The sequence below is a fragment of the Agrilus planipennis genome, unplaced genomic scaffold (assembly GCF_000699045.2).
Source record: "Agrilus planipennis isolate EAB-ADULT unplaced genomic scaffold, Apla_2.0 scaffold208, whole genome shotgun sequence".
Classification (NCBI taxonomy): domain Eukaryota; kingdom Metazoa; phylum Arthropoda; class Insecta; order Coleoptera; family Buprestidae; genus Agrilus; species Agrilus planipennis.
Genome location: NW_020439048.1, coordinates 541210 through 564258, shown reverse-complemented (window position 1 = coordinate 564258; position 23049 = coordinate 541210). Strand labels below are relative to the sequence as shown.

Sequence of the window (23049 nt, the reverse complement as noted above, 5' to 3'; positions counted from 1 at the left end):
TACATAAAAAGGAAAGGAAAGCGTTAAAACAAGTTATAGTAAAAATAAAGAAAGAAAAGTAATTAAAAAAAACATTTAAATAGAGATAAAGTAAAAATTAAAAAAGGCAAAGCAAATAAATACTTAAAAAACAAGTAATTAAAAGCTTACCCTCGACTGAAATAGGTACTGATGTCCTTGAATTGGGGTTCAAGGGTTGGTGATGAACTTCAGTTGATGGTTGATGTTCCTGCAGTGAATGATTCTGTAAAAGGTTCTCAAATTAGTAAAAGGAAAAGAATTTACAAGGTGAAAGTGAATAAAAACTAGTATTAATATACATAAAAAGGAAAGGAAAGCGTTAAAACAAGTTATAGTAAAAATAAAGAAAGAAAAGTAATTAAAAAAAACATTTAAATAGAGATAAAGTAAAAATTAAAAAAGGCAAAGCAAATAAATACTTAAAAAACAAGTAATTAAAAGCTTACCCTCGACTGAAATAGGTACTGATGTCCTTGAATTGGGGTTCAAGGGTTGGTGATGAACTTCAGTTGATGGTTGATGTTCCTGCAGTGAATGATTCTGTAAAAGGTTCTCAAATTAGTAAAAGGAAAAGAATTTACAAGGTGAAAGTGAATAAAAACTAGTATTAATATACATAAAAAGGAAAGGAAAGCGTTAAAACAAGTTATAGTAAAAATAAAGAAAGAAAAGTAATTAAAAAAAACATTTAAATAGAGATAAAGTAAAAATTAAAAAAGGCAAAGCAAATAAATACTTAAAAAACAAGTAATTAAAAGCTTACCCTCGACTGAAATAGGTACTGATGTCCTTGAATTGGGGTTCAAGGGTTGGTGATGAACTTCAGTTGATGGTTGATGTTCCTGCAGTGAATGATTCTGTAAAAGGTTCTCAAATTAGTAAAAGGAAAAGAATTTACAAGGTGAAAGTGAATAAAAACTAGTATTAATATACATAAAAAGGAAAGGAAAGCGTTAAAACAAGTTATAGTAAAAATAAAGAAAGAAAAGTAATTAAAAAAAACATTTAAATAGAGATAAAGTAAAAATTAAAAAAGGCAAAGCAAATAAATACTTAAAAAACAAGTAATTAAAAGCTTACCCTCGACTGAAATAGGTACTGATGTCCTTGAATTGGGGTTCAAGGGTTGGTGATGAACTTCAGTTGATGGTTGATGTTCCTGCAGTGAATGATTCTGTAAAAGGTTCTCAAATTAGTAAAAGGAAAAGAATTTACAAGGTGAAAGTGAATAAAAACTAGTATTAATATACATAAAAAGGAAAGGAAAGCGTTAAAACAAGTTATAGTAAAAATAAAGAAAGAAAAGTAATTAAAAAAAACATTTAAATAGAGATAAAGTAAAAATTAAAAAAGGCAAAGCAAATAAATACTTAAAAAACAAGTAATTAAAAGCTTACCCTCGACTGAAATAGGTCCTGATGTCCTTGAATTGGGGTTCAAGGGTTGGTGATGAACTTCAGTTGATGGTTGATGTTCCTGCAGTGAATGATTCTGTAAAAGGTTCTCAAATTAGTAAAAGGAAAAGAATTTACAAGGTGAAAGTGAATAAAAACTAGTGTTAATATACATAAAAAAGGAAGGAAAGCATGTAAAACAAGTTACAGTAAAAATAAAGAAAGAAAGCAGATAGTAATCTATATAAAAAAGAATGAATTAGAAAATACAAGATTAAGAGCCGTATCGTCACGAACAAGAAAAACCTAACTTCGAAGAAAAAAAATTAAAAATTTTTAAATATTTTGAATTTTTCATCAAAGCAGAATGCAACCGCAGACGTCTCATAACGTTGGCCGGGACACCTGTGATGAAAAAATTTTTCCGATAAGTTATGCCGTTGTTCAGCTACAGCTTATACTATGTCAAAAAAAATCGTAGCTCCGCATCTATAATATATAAGTCTCATAAATACCAAACAAGTCTCGTTGGAAGCCCAATAAATGTGGCAAATTTTCATCGAAACTTGTTTCGAATTGGGACATTCCTGGTCTCCGCTAGAGCCGACCCAATTCGTATAATTTGCCCTATCGTTCGTTTTAGCGTTTTTCTGAGTCCACAGGATGGCCCATATTTTCGGATTAAATGGTCCGATTTCTGCGGATGTATTATCAAAATTTTCTAAAGATACTGTGCACTGCGTCGAAGATGCAAGCGCCTGTCTACAACATTCCATATCAAAGTTATGGTTGTCGAAAGTTTCGGCCTAGTTATTGTCTTTGAAATCGAGAATTTAAATGTTTAGAACAACATATCTGGCGAACTATTAAAAACGGCGTGAAAATTCTTTCACTAACGGTTGATCCGTAGTCGGGAATAGGAAAAACTTCATTTTAAAGGATAATAAAACATAAAAAACTTTAAATACTTTAAATTTCTTGTCGAATTATTTGCGGTTAAAGCAGAGAAAACGAGGCAGTTGTAAAAAAGCCCAGGTTAAATTACGATTAGATGAAAACAATCCACTGAAGTATAAAAACAGATAATAAACGTTCTCTTTTGTGACTATAAACGATAACAGTTCAATGTAATCATAAATTCAAAACTGATTCTGCCAATCTTGAATGATATACCATACCAATCATTTGTTCTCTCGGTCGACCGTTCAAGCATACGAATATTTGATAAGAGAGCAAGTATTCGGAAAATAAAAGATAGAAGCTTCCGCCTGGAAAATGTTATATCTATTCTTTACTACAAAAAGAGCTATATTATATTTGAAAATATTAAATATACATGACAACCACTTCCAGAATAGTAAGGCATTCAAGCAATGAATGAGTTTTCAGCTTTGATTCTTTCATTTCCGAAATTATACACCACATATTACAGAATAGACAAATCAACACATACTCTTTGTAGTACAAGTGTAAAAAAATACAAAAAATTAAGCATCAAATTTCAAAACGAATTTTTAATTGCTAATTATATCAAGACGAACAAATGTCTTATTCTCTCGGTCGACCGTTCAAGCATACGACTGTTTGATGAGAGAGCAAGTATTCGGAGAATAAAAGACAGAAAATTACGCTTGAGAAAATGTTATAACTATTCATAACTACAAAAACAGCTTTATTATATTTATTAATATAACAAATACGAAACAACTCCCTCGATAATGGTATAGCATTAAAACAATGAAAGAGCTCAACTTCACTAAAAATTACCCGTCACATATAACTAATCGTAAATAAATAAATAAATAAAATATCAGTTTGTATTTATGACGCAAGTCTCATAAAGTTTAATATAAAAAATATAGAACTTAATGGTACCCTCAGATTTCGAGTACGATTTCAAATTGAATTATTTATGGTTAAAATAGCAAAAACGATGTAGACGGAAAAAAGCGCACGTTAAATTACGATTATATGCAAACTACCTACTCAACTGTAAAAGGGGATGATAATGTAGAAAAGTACGTAGAATTTAATGGTGCCTTCAGATTTCAAGTGCGATTTCAACTAAGTCCACTACTGAATTATCTATGGTTAAAATAGAGAAAACATTTTAGTCAGAAAAAAGCGCACGCTAAATTACGATTAGATGCAAACTACTTAAACAACTATAAACCGGAATGCTTATGTAAAAAACCATGTAACATTGACTTCAGATTTCGAGTACGATTTCAAATACGTCCGCTACTGAATTATTTATGGTTAAAATAGAGAAAACAGCGTATTAGAAACAAAAACGCGCACGTTAAATTACGATTATATGCAAGCTACCTACTCAACTGTAAAAGGGGATGATAATGTAGAAAAGTACGCAGAATTTAATGGTACCTTCAGATTTCGAGTACGATTTCAACTAAGTCCGCTATTGAATTATTTATGGTTAAAATAGAAAAAACATTTTAGTCAGAAAAAAGCGCACGTTAAATTACGATTATATGCAAGCTACCTACTCAACTGTAAAAGGGGATGATAATGTAAAGAAGTACGTAGAATTTAATGGTGCCTTCAGATTTCAAGTGCGATTTCAACTAAGTCCACTACTAAATTATCTATGGTTAAAATAGAGAAAACATTTTAGTCAGAAAAAAGCGCACGTTAAATTACGATTATATGCAAGCTACCTACTCAACTGTAAAAGGGGATAATAATGTAAAAAAGTACGTAGAATTTAATGGTACCTTCAGATTTCGAGTACGATTTCAAATACGTCCGCTACTGAATTATTTATTGTTAAAATAGAGAAAACAGCGTAAATTAGACAGAAAAAGCGCACGTTAAATTACGAATAGATGAAAGCACCCTTTTCAACTATAATAAGGGACGGTTAAGTCAAAAAGTACGTAGAATGTAATGGTACAATCAGATTTCGAATGCGACTTTAAAAAGTCCGCTACTGAATTATTTATGGCTAAAATAGAGAAAACAGCGTAGACAGAAAAAAGCGCTCGTTAAATTACGATTAGATGAAAACGCCCTTCCAAACTATAATATGGGATGGTTATGTCAAAAATTACGTAGAATTAAATAGCGTCTTCAAATTTTGAGTGCGATTTTAAATATGTCCGCTACTGAATTATTTGTGGTTAAAATAGAGAAAACACTATAGTCAGAAAAAAGTGCACGTTAAATTACGATTAAAGGAAAACAACCTACAGAACTTTTTTTTTGTTTTTGTTTTGAGTGGTAAAATCAATTAGGAAGAAATAGTACTATAGTAAGGATAATCGGAGCCATCACCCTTGAGGTAGTAACCTATTAACATTGTTTCAGTGCAGGTCTTCTAGCAAATCTTCGCCTCCTTGGAGAGGGAAGTAAACCAAAAATAACTGCAGTAAAAGCAAAAAATATAAACGTTTAGAATGTGCCAGTTTCCGAATAAATGATGAACGAATAATTTTTCTACGTTTCAAAAAAAAAATAAAAACTCGAATTGGTGATTTTAACAATAATGGTTCATTATAATCATATATTAAAATAATGCCTTGTTCTCGTTGCTAAACGTTCAAGAATATATGACTGTTTGATGATAGAGAAAGTACTGGGAGGATAAATGATAGAAAATTAAGCTTGTAAAAATGTTATATCTGTTATTAAAGACAAAAAGGCCTTTATTATATTTGAAAATATTAAATTTACGAGAAAATCTCGATAATGGTACAGTATTGAAAAAAATGAAAGAACTTTCAGCTTTAGTTCGAGATTATTCCCCATACATTACAGAATAGATAAACCAACACATTCTCATTGTAGTACAATTGAGTGTAAAAAACCGAGATTCATACAAAAATTAAGCATTAGGTTTCAAAACAAAATTTTAATTGCTATTTATATCAAGACGAGGAAAACGTCTTGTTCTCTCGATCGACCGTTCAGTCATACGACTGTTTGATGAGAGAGCAAGTATTCGGAAAATAAAAGATAGAAAATTACGCTCGAAACAAAGCAAAATTATTCTTAACAGAAATATGAGCTTTATTATATTTAAAAATAATAAATATAAGTTACAACCACCTCGATAATGTATACCTTTCATACTATAAAAGAGCTTTCAACTTCGATTCATTATAAACACGATATTTTCCCCCAAATAGAGCTAACAGGATATAAATAATGTTTTATTTCTAACGAAAGTTTAATGAAGTTAATATAAAAGTAAAACAGTAGTTTTTTAAACAATATACTCGGTACCTTTATTAAAACCTATAATTATTTAGATATTCAGTTAGATAGAGTGAGTATTCGGTAAATCAAAGATAGGAAAATGGCGAAAATGTAAAATTGTAAAAAAAATAAAAGAAATTCTATTGAATTTAAATATTACTTATAGATAGTCTACGATAATCTAGAATGATGGAATAGCTAAACAACGAAATAATTTTCAAACTCTGTTCAGCATTACAATTTGTTAATTCCAATTAATTTACGTAATTAGCGAATTTAACTTGGAAGTTATAAAATTTTACTGCGAAAAAGTGCAAAAAACCTGCATTTAACATTCCTCCAGCTACCAGTTAAACGCCGACACCCGCTTCTCAGCTTCACCACGAACTCTTCGTGATGAAGGATACCTGAGAAGTCGAAGTCGACGATTAACCGATAACTGGAACAGTGGAAAATACAGGGGTAATACACCGCCGGACTTACAGTCGCCCGTTTGGCCTATTCCACCTAATAACGCTTTGCTATAGGTACCCTCACTCAGCGTCTAGGCAGTCAACCTACGATCTGCGACCGTATTACCGCTAGATTAGCTAACGAGCCAGGCTTAAGTACCGTTAAATTGCGAAAAATAGCGGTGAGCGGTTACGGTTGTATTAACTTTTTGAACCCATAAATTTAAAAATATAAACATTCTTCTGTACAGAATGGACTATAATATTAACTTTGAAAACATTTGTAGAAGCAATTTTTAATTAAACAATGACAACTGCGAATTTCTTATAAATTGAATTAATATAGTTACAATTATAGCTGAACTACTTGGAAATTATTGAAATAGTTTAAGATTAACCTGAAACATGCCCCTTATCAAAAGAAAAACTTCAAAATTACCCTAATCACCAGAAACTCGAAAAAAACCAAATGACAAAAACTCACCGGAAGTAGTTTTAGTTCCCTGGGCACTTTTTAGAAATGCTCCACATTGCACAAATTACTGCATTGGTTTTATCAATGGGTAGGTAACACTTTCTAACTCGATAACAACAAATGATGTTTTTATTAACAACATTTCTGATAATAAAAGAAATATTTATGTCATCGTTAGAAAATACAAATATTAATATTTCGCTTTTGACTTCGACACATATTCTGCTGGCTGAACCTGCACAAATTGCAATTTTTCGAAAACGATTTAATGAATACACATTATTGCCCGAAAATAGGAAACAACTACGGAATTTTCCAGTTTCTTACGTATGTGAGAACACGATCAACAGAGGCAGAATTAAAAGACTGGTGGCGCAATCGACGACCGTGGTACGGAGAGCTTTTGAACTAAAACTCGCAGTTATCAACAATTTTAAAATCATAATAAAACTACAACATAGAAAGAGTCGCCTACAATTAACAACTATAAAATTCGCATTAATTTATATCAACAATTAACTGTTCATTTTACAACAAAATATAAGTATTTATGCATTTCTGAAAAGACACTTAGCGTTTCTGCACTTCCAGATGGTAAGTAAGAGTGAAGCTTTGAAGCGCCGCATAATGAATTATTACTTTACGTAAAACAATGCATGATAATGTCCATCAAAAAAAAAGCAAATTTCTTTAAATAAATTCTCGTACTCCGATCTACAATAGTAAACGATTACGCAGAAATGGTACCTTCAGATTTCGAGTGCAATTTCAAATATGTCCGCTACTTAATTATTTAAGGTTAAAATAGTAAAAGTAAAAAAGGTGTGGACCAAAAAAAGCGCACGTTAGATTACCATTAGATGAAAACACCTACTCGAAATATAATAGGGGAGGATTATGTAAAAGACTACGAAAAATTTAATGGTGCCCTCAGATTTCGCGTGCAATATTAAATATGTCCGCTACTGAATTATCTATGGTTAAAATAGAGAGAAAGGTGTAGACAAAAAACGCGCACGATAAATTACAATTAGGTGGAAAAACCCTTTCTAACTATAATAGGGGAGGATTATGTCAAAAAGTACGTAAAATTTAATGGTACCCTCAGATTTCGGGTGCGATTTAAAATAAGTCCGCTACTGAATTATTTATGGTTAAAATAGAAAAAAGGTGTAAACCAAAAAAGCGCACGGTAAATTACGATTAGAGGTAAACACCTCTCCGAACTATAGTAGGGGAGTATGATGTAAAAAGTTACCTAGAATTTAACAGTGCCTTCAGATTTCAAGTGCGATTTTAGATAAGTCCGCTACGGAATTATCTATGGTTAAAATAGCAAAAAGTTGTGGGACAAAAAAAGCGCACCTCAAATTACGATTAAATGAAAACACCCTTCCGAACTATGGTAGGGGAGGTAGATGTAAAACAGTGCGTAGAATTTAACGGTGCCTTCAGAATTCGAGTACGATATCAAATAAGTCCTCTACTGAATGATTATAATAGGGAAGAAGTTGTATACCAAAAAAAGCGCACGTTAAATTACGATTAGGTGAAAACACCCTTCCGAACTATAAAAGCGGAATAAAATATAACGTAGAATTTAGTGGTGCTTTCAGATTTTGAGTGCAATTTTGAAGTCCGCAACTGAATTACTGCATTTTGGGAACGAAATGAAAGAAACGATGTAGATCAAAATAAGCTCACATTAAATTGCTGTTACACGAAAACATCTTACTGTACTATTATTTCCTTTTGGTTTTGAAGGATACAACCAATTAAGAGAAAAAGGTACTATAGTTTGAATAATTAAAAAAGTACTTACACTTGCGGCAGCAACCAGTTAACATAGTTCCAGTATAAGCCTTCCAGCTAATCTTTACCTCCGTATAGAGCAGTAAACCAAGGGTTGCTGCAATGAATATAAATGTTTAGTATGTGTTCGATTTTATAAAAATTTCACAAATGGATCTTTGGGCTCAATTTTGAGATTTTTAAGGATTATGGTTCACAACTGTAGTCATAAATTAAAAATTGAATATGGCAGTCTAGAATGGTATACCATCCCAACAATTAGATAACCTCCTGTTTTATTCTTAATTACAAAGGGAGCATTTTTATATTTAATCAGTGTAAGAACTTTCAGCTTTGGTTCGTTAATCTCCGAAACTATACCCCTCTCATTACACAATAGATAAACTGGCATATTCTCTTTCTAATAGAACTTTAGAAAAAGCTTAATTCATACAAACATAATGCATTAATTTTCAAAACACATTATTAATTACTATTTACATCAACACGAGGAAAATGTTTTGTTCTCTCGGTCGACCGTTCAAGCATACGACTGATGAGAGAGCAAGTATTCGGAGAATAAAAGATAGAAAATTACGCTTGGGAAAATGTTATAACTAATATTAACTACAATAACAGCTTTATTATATTTAAAAATATAAAAAATAGATTATAACTTCCTCGATGATAGTATAGCTGCCATACAATAAAAGAGCACTCAACGTCGTTTCATTAAAATTTCGAAATTACCCCCAAAATATCAGTATGAAGTAAAAATTTCTATTTGTATGCGCAAGTTTAATGAAGTTTAATATAAAAGTAACGAAGTAATTTTTTAAACAAAATAGTTGGTACCTTCATTAATACCTGCAATTATTTGTTTTCTTTTATCGACTTTTCATCGAAGATATAAAAGTGGGAAAAAATGCAAAATATGGTCTGTTACTGAAGAAACTCTGTTTTATTTAAATATTACAGATAGACTACGACAATCTACAATGATTGAACAGCTTTAGCATTAAAATCACTTTACTATACTTTTATTACAATGAATTTGTAATGACACTAAGTAATAGCCAAGTAAAAATAATTTAATTTAGAAGTTATATTTAAATTTTACTGCGAAAAAGTGCAAAAAACCCGCATTTAACATTCCTCCAGCTACCAGTTAAACGCCGACACCCGCCTCCCAGCTCCACCACGAACTCTTCGTGATGAAGGATACCTGAGAAGTCGGACTCGACGATTAACCGATAACTGGAACAGTGGAAAATACGGGGGTAATACACCGCCGGACTTACAGTCGCCCGTTTGGCCTATTCCACCTAATAACGCTTTGCTATAGGTACCCTCACTCAGCGTCTAGGCAGTCAACCTACGATCTGCGACCGTATTACCGCTAGACTAGCTAACGAGCCAGGCTTAAGTACCGTTAAATTGCGAAAAATAGAGGTGAGCGGTTACGGTTGTATTAACTTTTTGAGCCCATAAATTAAAAAATATAAACATTCTTCTGTACAGAATACACTGCAATAGTAATTTTCAAAACATTTGCAGAAGCAATTTTTGATTAAACAACTGCAAGTGCGAGTTTCGTATAAATTGAATTACTCTGCTTACAATTGGAGCTGAACTGCTAGGAAATTATAAAAATAGTTTAAGATTAAACTGAAACATGCCCCATCATCACATCAAAAGAAAAACTTCAAAATTCTACCCTAATCACCGGAATTTCTAGAAAAAAGATCAATGACAAAAACTCACCAGAAAGTAGTTTTAATTTATTATTGGGTACTTCTTAGAAATACTCCACATTACACAAAACACTGTCTTGGTTTTATCCATGAGTAGGTAACACATACTAGCTTGATAACAGCATATGATGGTTTTATTAAATAACAATATTTCATAATGAATGAAATATTAATGCGACCTTAGCAAATATAAATATTTATATCATTACATATTTCACTTTTGATTTCACTACATATTTTGCTGCCCGAGCTTGCAGAAATTGCAATTTTTCGAAAACGATTACACGAAAATACATCAGCATTGAAAAATAGGAAACAACTGCGGAATTTTCCAGTTGGTTACGTATGTGAGGACACGATCAGCAGAGGCAGGACTAAAAGACTGCTGGCGCAATCGAAGACCGTAGTGCGGAGAGCTTTTGAACTAAAACTTGGAGTTATCAACAATTTTAAAATAATAATATCAAATTACAACATAATAATAAGTAGTCAACAATAGCTAGCAAATATAAAATTCGGATTCAGTTTTAACAAAAATTAACTTCTCATTTCATAATCCTATAAAAGAAAAGTGTTTGTGTAATTGTGAAAAGTCTTCTAGAAGGTATTTGATTGTAGATAATAGTAAGGCTTTGACCTGTACCAAAAGTAAGGTACAATCCATAACGAATGATTACTTTGCGTAAAAAGATACAAGACAGGGCCCATTTGAAAGTAATAAATTTTAATGGATAAATTCTTATTCAATTGTTACAAAATTTGATTTTTACGTGAAGCAAGCTAGCGAAAAATTAAGTTTTCCGCATTTTCACTAATACGTGCCTTGATTTACGACATATATAGTGGTTCATTTATTTTAATTCCGATTGAAAATTATATTGGATTACCTAGCATTTCTGTCTGAAAACTGTGTGAAGGCAAATAAATCCCAGTTTTCCAGTCTGTAGCTTATCAAATCTAAATCTGCCTAGAACATCAGGAGGAGCAGATTTTATCACATTTATTCCTTGTATAGAAATTAAAAATATTTTTCTATTGTTTTTTTTTCTAGTTTATTTAGTTTAGATTCGATTGATTATTTTTAGTTTAAACCGTCCAAAAGAGGCATTGGGCCTTTGAAAGTTCTCAAATCAAAATTTTCAAAATCTACTGAATTGTAAAAATAGGCTTTTGTGAAAAAGGAAAAAAAACATCCACGTTCTACGTGGTGAAAAGCTATGCAGAACTTATGGTAGTAACGATAGTTTTTGAATGCGATTTTGATTAAATTTTAATTGACGATCGAACATAATATTAATGTGAAAATTTATTTATTTACCTCAAATTAATGAGGACAAATTTGGTGCGTAAAGCCAAAGGTCTCGAGTTCGATTCCCGACGAGGGCATGGCAATAGCAACTAATTTTTCTTCATTAACTTAAGGTAATTTAAAGTGAATAAAAATTGAAAATGAATTTTCACATTAATACTTGATATGTTAAGCACTGCTAGATGTCAAACTGTTTCATGTAGATTATATTATTAGATATATGCATTTTTTTAAACCGTCAATCTATTGCTACCCGCATTACATTGTCTGGTGAAAGAAAATCCTGAAGAAAATTTTTTGGAAAATCTCATATAAAATTCAGCATTACAATTTGGGATTAAACATGCAATTATAAATTAAAGGTATCAATTAACATCTGCTTTAGGTTGTTTAACTGTTTTAATCTTTAACTGATTAGTACAGTACAGTTTACAGTTACATGCAAAAACGTTAAATTATAGTCGAAGGTAGAACTTCATCCAATTCTTAATTTTATCACAAATTAAAACTAATTCACGTAATGCGTCAATATCAAAACGTATATTACATTACAAATAAGTCATGAGCATCATGTTAAGAATTCAAAATCATGATAAGTAAAATCTTATGTTTGAACATTCCAAAAGTATGAGACTAAGTCCGCTTACAAATTGAGGTAAGACCATAGATTGTACAATATTTATAAGGTAATGATACAGAACAGATTGGTCAACCACATATAGCATTTTTTAACCCATAACATTCAAAATAACTTTTCCTGTATTAGCGCCAGTCATGAGATCAACAACAGCCTTGGGAAAATTATCGAAACCGCAAACAATGTGCTCTTTATACTTGAGTTTACCTTCTCTTAACCATTGTAAATTTTGATTGATAATTTCAAACCATTCATCTCTCCATCTCGTAACCATAAAGCCTTCCATTTTTAACTGCCTTAAAACCAAGTGCCTTTGAACAATTGAAGCTAAAAAAAGGAGCGAGATTCATCACAAAAGTAGTGACGAATATTTGGCATTCATTACATTCCACTTTTTTTTAATGCTTTTTGAGAAGTAGTTCTGATTTGACAATAAAGAAATCGTTTTTTATTGATGCAAACGAAACTTGTAATAAGTCGTTACAAAATAAACATTTAATTATTTTGTTATAAGTGTAATTTGGAGGTAAAAACGTTCTGTATATATATATGAAGTTATAACCAACCTTTGGGTTCTTCACCAGACTCGACATTATGCGCAGAAATAGATCCAGATACAGATATACGACCAAATTTATTCATCTGACTTAATATAATACTACTTATTTCACCACCAACCTATAAAACAAATAAATTTTGCGATTGATAAAAAGATACACTAACTAGAAAGCAATCTCCGTAGGTCGACAGTCCAAACAGGACATCACGACAGGACCAATCTTGAGTCAAAAGATTGGCAACCAATATTGGACCTAGCATGGCCAATCCCTCGTTTGTTACTTCTGCCCAAGCCCGATTGGCAAGCTTGGTTCACGACCCACGAAAACTTAGTGAATAGTACTAACCCAAGATCGGGCAGCCAATATTGGGCAAAGACTTAATGAACAATATTAATCCAAAATTGGTCAGCCAATCTTATACCAAGACTTAATGGACAATATTAACCCAAAATTGATCAGCCAATATTGTGGCAAAACTTGGTACATAATATTAACTCAAGATTGGTTAGCTAATATTATGTCAAGACTTGGTGGACAAAATTAATCAAAGATTTGGCAAGTGCATCGTTTTCCATCTTAGCCAATACTTCGTTGCATGGTATTGGATATACCTTGGCGAAACGTTTATAAACCTGGCCTTGCCATTTAAAGATTACCCGAACTTTGAACCAGCATTGACAAGTTGGTGCTTGGCTGTCCCACTATTGGTCGAAACTTGGTGAAAAGTTAATTATTTGCATTTGAATATTGACTGAACTTTGGACTAATATTCACAAGCGCATGCTTGGCTTTACACTACTGGTCCAAGTTTCGGCCTGTCGTCAAATCCGACACTTCCTACGTCGAACTTTAACATAAACCTGTTCAGCAAATGTAAACTCTTCACTTATCACCAGTATTTAAAACAGTGGTTTCCAACCTTTTTGTACCTGCGCCCCCCTTAAAAAAAATTGTTGCGCCCCCTTAATTTTTCCAACAATCTAGTTTCATAAATACTCGACTGATATTCCAGCAAGAGTATGGATGGATGTTTTAACATTTGTACCCGAAAACTTCGCAGCGAGGATTGTTGATTACGCATACCTATTTTGCTGATTAATTTTTTTGACCCCTATTCAACTTTTTTGGTTTGTATTCGAAAATGATATTTTGGAAACAGCTGCATGCCCCCCTTGCAACAGTTTTGCGTCCCCCTAGGGGGCGCGCCCCACAGGTTGGAAACCACTGATTTAATACCTACTTCGTATATGATCCTATATTACACTCACATTGTCAAAATAGCAGTCGATTCCATCTGGGGCAGCATCTTTTAACTTCTTAGCGAAATCAGGCCTTTTATAATTAATAAATTTATCAAATCCAAGTACATCGACCAACCACTTTCCCTTTTCATCGGATCCAGCAATGCCCACAACTCTGCATCCCTTAATTTTTGCTATTTGACCTACAACGCTGCCAACGGCGCCTGCTGCTGTGGTTACAACTACCGTTTCACCCGGTTGCGGTTTACAAAGCCCAAGAAAGCCTTTATTGGCAGTAATACTATCGTAATAAAAAAATAAAAATAATCAGGAAATCAACGTGCTTCTTCGTTTAGTATATATACCCGGGCATTCCCAATATTCCCAATCCGTAGCTGTAAGGATAAGAGTTAAAGTCAGGTAGAATATATTGAGGAGGCATTCCATATGGATCATCATCTTTCAATGGTCCAATTGTGTAAGTACGCATACCAAAATTTCCGTAAATGTATTTTCCAATGGGAAATTTAGGATTTTTGCTATCGTATATTCTATAATGAAAAATATAAGTAGATAATATCATCAACTGTTTCTATGAATTAATGATAAGCAAAATAAGACCTAGACTGTCCCAGGACATTCTTGCAGATACTTTTTTTTTAAACAGTTGTAATGTTTTTTTTTATATTTAGTGTTAAAACCTAGTTAAGAAAACTGAAAATTACAAATACTACAAATGTTTTGTTCCAAGAAAAATGTGCAGNAATTGAAAATTTTAAATACTAAAAACGTTTTGTTCCAAGAAAATAATTTTTGATTTTTAATTACTAATAGCGGTTAATATGAAAATTCATTTTCGATTTTTCATCCATTAACTCCAGGTAATTTGTAGAGGATGAAAAATCGAAAATGAATTTTCACATTAATATTAATAATTTTTCGTTTAGACTTGCTTATTTGGTTTTGATTTTCTTTGTTCAGCCTTTTAGTCTTACTAGTATAAAGGCAGTCTTGGTATTGGTCTTCATCTTGCATTTTGCACAAAGACTAATACTGCAACACCAAGACCAATTTCGCTCATCACTATTAGGAATTTATTAAAAATACAGATATTTTTCGATAATAAAGATTCTTACAATGCAATTTGGGTTCCTGGTATTGTAGAACCTACTGGGTGTTTCTCTTCATCATGAATTAAGTACTGAATATAAGGATCAATACTTATGAAATGCGCTTGCGCCAAAAATTCTGAAAGAATATTTTCATCGTTCATTTTACAGGAATATTATTATTAATTACTTTAAAATTAGTATCTACAAACAGAAACGTTACCGAAAACGTTTTCATTTTGGAGCCATTCACAAAATACTTTTGCAAACAAGGGGCAGGAAGGGGTACTGCTTATAGTGACAAGATATGACAAGGGGAGGGGTCGCCGATCATCAATTTTATTTTAATTTTTTTCTTAACTTGGTAGCTCTTAAAATTTTTCATTACAATAGAAAGTCATTCTCAAGTGCTTAAAAATCTGTAAATAAATAAATATGTGTTTGACGGTCGTGATGATTTGCAATTAACTTCAAAAATTATTTTCCTCAAGTCTTCCTTCGTGTAGAATTAACAAATTTTACACGGATAAAATGAAAAATGGAAATTTACCTAAACATTAAAGCGATATTTATAGTTTATCCCACTAGCCACATGCTTCGTAAGCGAAAATAATAAAAATTACAATTTGGACCCGAATTTGTAAAAATAAAATCCCAGCAGAAATAAATTTACTAAGTATTTTAGTTGATATTACAAATTTAATTGTAATAATTAAGAAACTTGAAATAATTTTTAAACAAGCATGTCAAAATTGAGATTGTTACAAGTTATCTAAAATTTTACTATTAATTTCTACGGCAAATTCATTTACGATACAATCGAAAATTGTAATTTTTGCTTTGCTATAAAAATTTAGTTTTCTCCGTGTAGTCACAAGAAATCGTTTATAAGGGGTAAGCTAACTTTTGTGACGTAATATTTGAAAGTATGACTTGGCGTGACGAAGGGCGAAAAAGGACCCAAAAAAGGTGAAATTGTAAGTGACATTTTTTACGGACAAGCCCTTTTTGAAAACAGATCTTACTCTACAAAGTGATATTTTTAAAATTTAAATTACAAAGTTTTTATTAATTGTAACAAAAGAAAGTAACTTGCAACTTCTGTTTAATTTGTAACATAAAAGGTTTTTTTTGTTTCACCTTAGTTTGTTCACTTATGAGAATTTTGTAAATTACATACAATGTCCCTACATTTTTGAAATTTGATCGATTGAGGTAATTGTTAGTGACAAGCCACATTAGGTAACTAGTGTAGTTTACATATCATGGAAACAAATTTTGTAAAATTTTGTTTGAAATTTTCAATCAAGGTATGAAAAAACAATTACGAAGATAGTAGAATTCACAAGATAGAATATTGTCTGAACTTGAACTTGGTCAAGTTTCTGTTTTTAAGTAAACTTTATATACGCTTTATATATGTATACGTTTATGTGTTTTAATGATATGCTATATAAAAAGGATAAAAGTACAAAACCAGAAGAATTGCTTAATTATACATCATAGATATACCTCCTTCCTTCAGTTCTGGCAATTCTTCTTCTACTATTTTCACATCTTCTGGCTGAAGTAAACCACTTCTGTGTTTTTGTATCACATATTTTTTAGCCACAACCATTTTCAAATATTTAAGTGAAATGAATTTCTTTTACCAACGTTTTACGAAAACTGCTGTCGATATTTTATCACTTTCTTAAATGTATTTACCGGAATCTCAAATGAAAAATGTTTTTATCTTTTTTTTATCCGAAGTTGCTGGAAATGAGGTAAGAGGATATGTCAACTTTTACTATTTGTTTTTAAAACCACGAAAAGATTATAACCAGGTAACCAGAAACACTCGTTTTTATTAAAAAAATACGCGTAAGTTTGTAGGTTTCAGAAATACGCGTCAGTGAAATAGAATGATATAATTATATCGTTAACGATTTCGATAACTAAAAAAGACTGATCAAAACAAACGCGTACCATGTGCATTTATACTTAATACAAACGCCGGCATTCAAAATAAGCGACCACAAAATATTATATGTAGATGACGAAGCACTATACGACGTGTAATATCCACATTTGTTTCGATTTTTATCTTACTTCATACAGGCAAGCATAAAAATTTTATTAACTCTGTACAAGGTGTCTCCCAAAAGTATTCGACCTGCGCCAGATAAGTTTGAGCGACTTTTTTAGGGCACGAGTACCTATATTCAATTACTCCTTAGTCCTTACTTCCGTTTCGAGAAAATTCTAAACGAAAATTTGAGTTTGTGCGCCCAGGACAGAGAAGAAAAAACAAATCGAATAAGACAAATGCACTGACGATTATTCCGAAAACTAAGTTCCAGGATGCTTGCAGGACCCGGAAGCACTGATGGGAACGATATCAACGCGGACTTGTAAGTGTAAATACTTTCGGAACGCACCCCGTAAGTTGAAGCAACTTACAAATCTAAATAATATTATCGTAAACACCAACCTATTGAAACATGTACGTGTTAATTTTACGATGTCACTACCGTGACTTCGGTTTTCAGATTTCGTCTATAAAAACATTAAAATAATTAGCAATTTTCCGTAACTTTGAAAAGAATATTGCCCTGTTTCCATCTCGCAAAACTTTATGCTGTTCACATTCAGGTATTTCAACATGTTGGCCTTGTTCTTTATTCTTACGATTTTGATTACACCATGACAACGAAATAGAGACTCATCGTCATCAAAATATAATCTGTTTCTCACAAATCATAACCACTTGTTGCATTTAGCTATCAAAAACGGTAACACCGTAGGTTTTCCTTAATTATTTTTAAATTAATAAAACGAAAATACCTGTTCGAAATAATTTATGTGATATACCTTATAACACGTTGTATTTTTTTGATGATTTTACCTAATAAAATATCCCTATATATATAGGGTGGATTACAAAAAACGCCCTTATTCTTAAAGAAATTGCTATACTTCTTGGGACATAGTTGATTGAGTATCTATCCCAAAACCTTCTGTAATCCACCTTGTATACTTAACTGGCCAGCAGTAGTGATATACAAAATAGGGAAAAAGCAAGTTTTATAATATAAATTCAGTTGAATAATGTCTAATAAGAACTTTAATTAGTTGTAGCTAAAGAAAAACATCGTACCTTTTTTTCAGTCTACTTAAAAATGTACGACATATTTTTTCTTAGTTATTCACAATTAAAGCAATTCTTTATTTATTCTAACATCTATCCAAATAATACCGATAATATAGAAGTACCTTTAAAATGCGTTCAAGGCAGTTTATGCAGTAAGCAATGCTGTCTATATCAAAATCGACTACAAACACTTAATATCATAGTTATCAATTTACAATTCTTTATCTAAACGGTACTTGACAATAATGTAGAAATGATATCTTACTTGCTACTACTCATGTGCTATTGCTAATCGTGTTTTTAAATGAATTTGTGAAAATGGTTACCGCAAAAAAATACGTTTTAAGGCAACATTACCACACGTGGCCAAAGACTTACGAGTTAAAACTAGTAGAAGAGGAGTTACCACCATTAGAAGATGGAGGTAAAGTTCTTTCGACTTTTATTTACCTTAAAAAATTAATATTTATTAATCGTAATAATGTCACACAACAACACGTTTTGCTGCTTTCTTACAGAATTTTTAGTGGAGGCTGAATATTTGAGTGTGGACCCATTTATGAAGGCATTTGAACCAATTTCAAAAATTGGTTCTACGTTTATTGGAACGCAAGTGGCGAGGTAGCATTTTACAACTCCTTTTTAAACAAATTAATTAAATGGGCGATAACAAACCACACGTAGAAATACTAATAACATGATTTTCAAAAACTGTTATGTACCTACCTACATAATATTCCTCTTGTCTTCTTTGTAGAATTTAAAATAAAGAAAATCAAACATAAACAAGGGAGAAAATTAATATTCAGCATGCAGTTTATGAGAGTTAAATTATTTAATAACTACGAAACGTTTACCAAAATTCTTTCAAGCAATTTTCTGTATAATAAATAATTGTCTAATAGCTCACACCTTACAAGCTAAGGATTATGGATTTAAAGGGCCAAATGATTAATATTAAGCAGATCGACTTAATAATGCATGTTTGATAGTTCCATTCTAAGATAATAACATATGAAATATATAATTTGGATTATCAGCAAATAAATAATTAAATTAAATGAATATATATAACATGTTTACGTTCAAATGTTCAAAATACAATTGTGCTTTTGTTTAATTTATTATAATTAATTAATTAACGCACAGAGGAAATATTTTTTAGAATAACGGAAAGCAGAAATAAATATTTTCCCGTTGGAAGATATGTGACCTCATGTTTTGGTTGGAGGACGCATACTATTTCAAATGGAATCGACAATGGAGATTATCCAGCTCCTGTGCTACTTCCTGAGTTGGGAAAGCTACCTGTTTCGCTAGGGGTGGGAATTTTAGGCATACCTGGGTAAAATAATTCTATTTCTATACTTTTTTATCATTAATAGCATCCCGAATTGCTCTAGACCAGTGTTTCCCAACCTTTTTGTCCTCGCGAACCAAAAGAAAAGTCCGAAAAAATTTGACGAATCCCCTATGTAGTCGTTAAATATTGACAGGTAAAAAAGCAATAAAATTTGATAGAATATATACTTTTTCATATTGCATAATAATCGATTATGTTAATTGTGAAATATTTAAATAAAACATTAATAAGACTAAAATGATGTAAATGCAGTAAACTGCTTTAATTTGATATTTATTTCAAATTGTATTGTAAAAAAAATATTACATAGAACGGAAAACTGCTGCAATGATTTTAATTATAAAGCAGAACATGATACTAATCACATTGATAAAATGGTTTAAATATAAATAAATGTTTGTAATAAAAAGAGAATAAATAGTATTTGATTACTTGAATAAGAGGAATAGATTTTAATGTATAAAATTGTTGATATATTTTGATATTGATGAAGTAATTTTGAAAAACAAATAAGTAAAAAAGATATGAAAATATTGAAATTTATTATAGATTTCCTAACAAACAGGCATTTTATTGGCGTTTTAAAAAATCCGCCATTACAATATTATTTTCGCGAACCCCTTCTGCAAACACTGCGAACCCCCAGGGGTTCGCGAAGCACCGGTTGGGAATCACTGCTCTAGACTGATTCATGGAATCTTTCTTTTCCAAATGTTGCAACTGATATCAGTAGCGTTGCCAACCGTACTATAATAGATAATATTGTACTATATATATATACTGTCGAAGAAATATATAGTACGCAAAAATATTATATTTTCAACACCCAAATAAACAAACAAATCCTTCATTTTAAAAATTTATGCACGCGCCTTTATAATGAATGAAATTAATGGAAACCCTAAAGTTCAAATCTGAAACCAAAAAAATGATGCAATCTTTAGAAGTACATTCTCCCACAGAAAGTTATGAAATTCAAAATAATATTTTGGTATTTATTGATGTTGATATTAAGACTATACTAATTAGTGGTTAGATTTTGGGGAAAGCAATTGGTTATACAAAATCCAAGTTTAAATTTAAAACAAGAGGTCTCATTTAATGACTGTCAGGCAATATTAGAAATTCTAAATTTACTAGAAAAATTGAGTATCGAAATTGCTCTGAAATAACAATATTAAATGAAAGTTTGCAAAAGTAAAAAATTGTAGTAAGCAAAACTACATGCCAAAAATGCCAGTATATTTTGAAAAATACTGAAAATAACTTACCAAATTTATATAAAGCAATTTCATTTCTGCTCTCTATTCGGCTTTCACAGAAGGGATATATTCGGTTATGAATTCGAAATTTGGTTTACATTAATTTAAAAATTTAATGTAACAAAGCTTATGATACTATTATTGCAAACAAAAAATGCAAGAAGCGCAAGAAATATAATTTTAATAAAAATAAATAAATAGCAACATATCTTTGTCTATTTTTTGCTTTCTCCACAAAAATTTTGGCAACCTTAGATATCAATCACGACTCAACCAGCAGTCATTACTGAAAAACGGCAAAATTTTCGGAAAAGAACGATTCCATGAACAATGACAAATGGTAAAATAACCAACACATATCTATCCTATTTAATCGTAAAAATGCTTTGTAATGTTTCAAAAAAGTTTTAAGTCAAAAGTACAAAGAAATAACAAATACTCTTGACAAAGATCTAATCAATCGAAGTAATAATATTTGTGTAGTTATTATCAATAAGTTTTTAGGCTTGTTTAAAAAATGTTTCGTAAAAAGTTTACCAGTGACATAGCGAAATTTGTAATATATTTATATCCAAACTTGGTAAACCTTGCTAAATTATTATTATCGTTTTTTATCAATCCAGTCCTTTTTCAAACTTCACTGCATTGCTACACACCACGGTTGTCTATTAGTATTATTACAACTTGCAGTTGATAATTGTAAAACGAAAAATATAAATAAGTATCCCAAAAAGTATTTACATTTAAGAAAACAAAATTTGAAGACGACAATTAATTAATCCACTTCAATGAAACCGAACTTATAGCTTAATTGCAGTCGTAGTTTTGAATTATCCCGGCGCCTCCGCCAAAATGATGTCCTTAAAACTATTACTAAGTAATTAATTATTTTTACGCAATATTTGATGGTTTGGTCTAGGATAGTATAAAGTTTCATGTAAAAAAAGTCATTTCCATGAGAACAATAGTTTTTAAGTTTTCTTTATACTAATACTATTACAGCTGTAACTTGTAATATTTGCTGTATGTTGGGTTGCTTACATAGTCTATTAGAAATTGTATATTAATTTATTGTAAAAAAGAAAATACATATTAACATCTGTAACTTCGTCTAAATGGAAAAAATATAATTTAAAAATGAAAATTGATCAATTTACTTCAATAAAACCAGAATTACAGATCAATTAAAGCGTCTGTTATAATTTTTCCCGGCGCCTCCACCAAAATTTTCAATAAATTTTTTAATAAATGAGTTATTGATATTGTTAAAATATTTTTATCAGTGGCTTATTGTCTATATTAAATCGTCAGTTTACAGACATAGATAGATATACGATACACGTAAAAGTATTTTAGGGTAACAGCGTATTTTGGAATACTCGATATATGCCAGCCGAAAAAAGGAGAAACTATGGTAATATCTGGAGCAAGTTCAACAGTTGGAACCATAGCAGGACAAATAGCTAAAATAAAGGGTTGTACCGTTATTGGTATCACAGAATCGGATGAACAGGGTGAATGGATAACAAACGAACTTGGTTTTAATTACTATATAAATCAAAAGAAGGATAATTTACAACAACTTTTACAGAAATATGCGCCGAATGGTGTCGACTGTTACTTTGACAATGTAAACTTTAAATTGTTTTAATTATTTTTTAAAATTTCGTAACATTTTAACTTTACTTATTATCCTATAGGTCGGTGGTACAATTAGTACTAGAGTATTAAATAATATGAACACCTTAGGAAGAGTAGCAGTGTGTGGTTTTCACCAAAATTACAGCAACGAAGATAGTATGTTCAATTTTAACAAAGGTAAAGATATTTAATAATATGTAATGAGACTAAATGTATACCATTTTATAAATTTTAGCTCCCATAGTACAGCCATCGATTGTAAGAAAGCAACTACGTATTCAAGGATATTTAGTGAGCCGATACACTGACTGGACAGACGCGATTTACCAAAATTTAATGTGGGTTCAAGAAGGATCACTCAAATATAATGAATTGATAATCGAAGGATATCACAATATGTTCAACGCCTTTCTCGAAATGGCCAAAGATTCAAATACATCTACAGTAATTGTTAAAGTACCAATTGGAAAATAATAAAAAACATTCAGGAAAATAATAATAATTTCAATAAAAAAAACTACACATGAAAAATTGTTTCTTTGGCTTTACAATGCTGGTATTCTCTAAACATAATCATGTTAATAACTTTTAGATATGTAATTAGATACACCTGACTAACTTTTATAATTTCCTAAAACTGATGGTATACTAAATTGGAATTTTGTTCAGATGGGTTCCTATATTATGCG

The 23049-nt window shown here is 31.1% G+C and overlaps 3 protein-coding genes across 6 annotated transcripts in view; 1 reads left to right on the top strand and 2 right to left on the bottom strand.

Moving 5' to 3' along the window:
* LOC108739458 (cyclin-dependent-like kinase 5) overlaps positions 1–23049 on the bottom strand; it is a 38671-nt gene that overhangs the window by 161 nt on the left and 15461 nt on the right. The window contains exons 1-6 of one of the 3 annotated variants that reach the window (XR_003231570.1): positions 10116–10823; positions 1419–1512; positions 1102–1195; positions 785–878; positions 468–561; positions 151–244 (exon numbers count right to left, since the gene is read on the bottom strand). Coding sequence is in view for 1 of the 3 variants with exons in the window: in XM_025976906.1 (XP_025832691.1) it covers positions 8437–8469 (33 nt within the window). In the remaining 2 variants the exon portion in view is untranslated. Of the gene's footprint in view, positions 1–150; positions 245–467; positions 562–784; positions 879–1101; positions 1196–1418; positions 1513–6569; positions 6886–8382; positions 8470–10115; positions 10824–23049 lie in introns of those variants that run through there. The other 2 variants (XR_003231569.1, XM_025976906.1) reach the window with 2 other exon arrangements.
* LOC108739455 (prostaglandin reductase 1) lies at positions 11795–16896 on the bottom strand. The gene is made up of 6 exons (XM_018473355.1): positions 16474–16896; positions 14989–15100; positions 14218–14403; positions 13880–14153; positions 12618–12729; positions 11795–12378 (listed from the first exon to the last, which is right to left on the bottom strand). Exons 1-6 carry the CDS (start codon positions 16577–16579, stop codon positions 12143–12145), a joined length of 1026 nt encoding a protein of 341 aa, XP_018328857.1. The 5' UTR covers positions 16580–16896; the 3' UTR covers positions 11795–12142.
* LOC108739457 (prostaglandin reductase 1-like) lies at positions 17290–22891 on the top strand. Of its 2 annotated transcripts, XM_018473360.2 has the most exons (6): positions 18204–18518; positions 18613–18715; positions 19260–19439; positions 22076–22349; positions 22420–22537; positions 22596–22891. In XM_018473360.2, the coding sequence occupies exons 1-6, from the start codon at positions 18413–18415 to the stop codon at positions 22832–22834; spliced, it is 1020 nt and encodes a 339-aa protein (XP_018328862.1). In that variant the 5' UTR covers positions 18204–18412; the 3' UTR covers positions 22835–22891. The 2 variants fall into 2 exon arrangements, with proteins under 2 accessions (XP_018328863.1, XP_018328862.1); XM_018473361.2 differs by lacking the exons at positions 18204–18518; positions 18613–18715 and adding an exon at positions 17290–17354.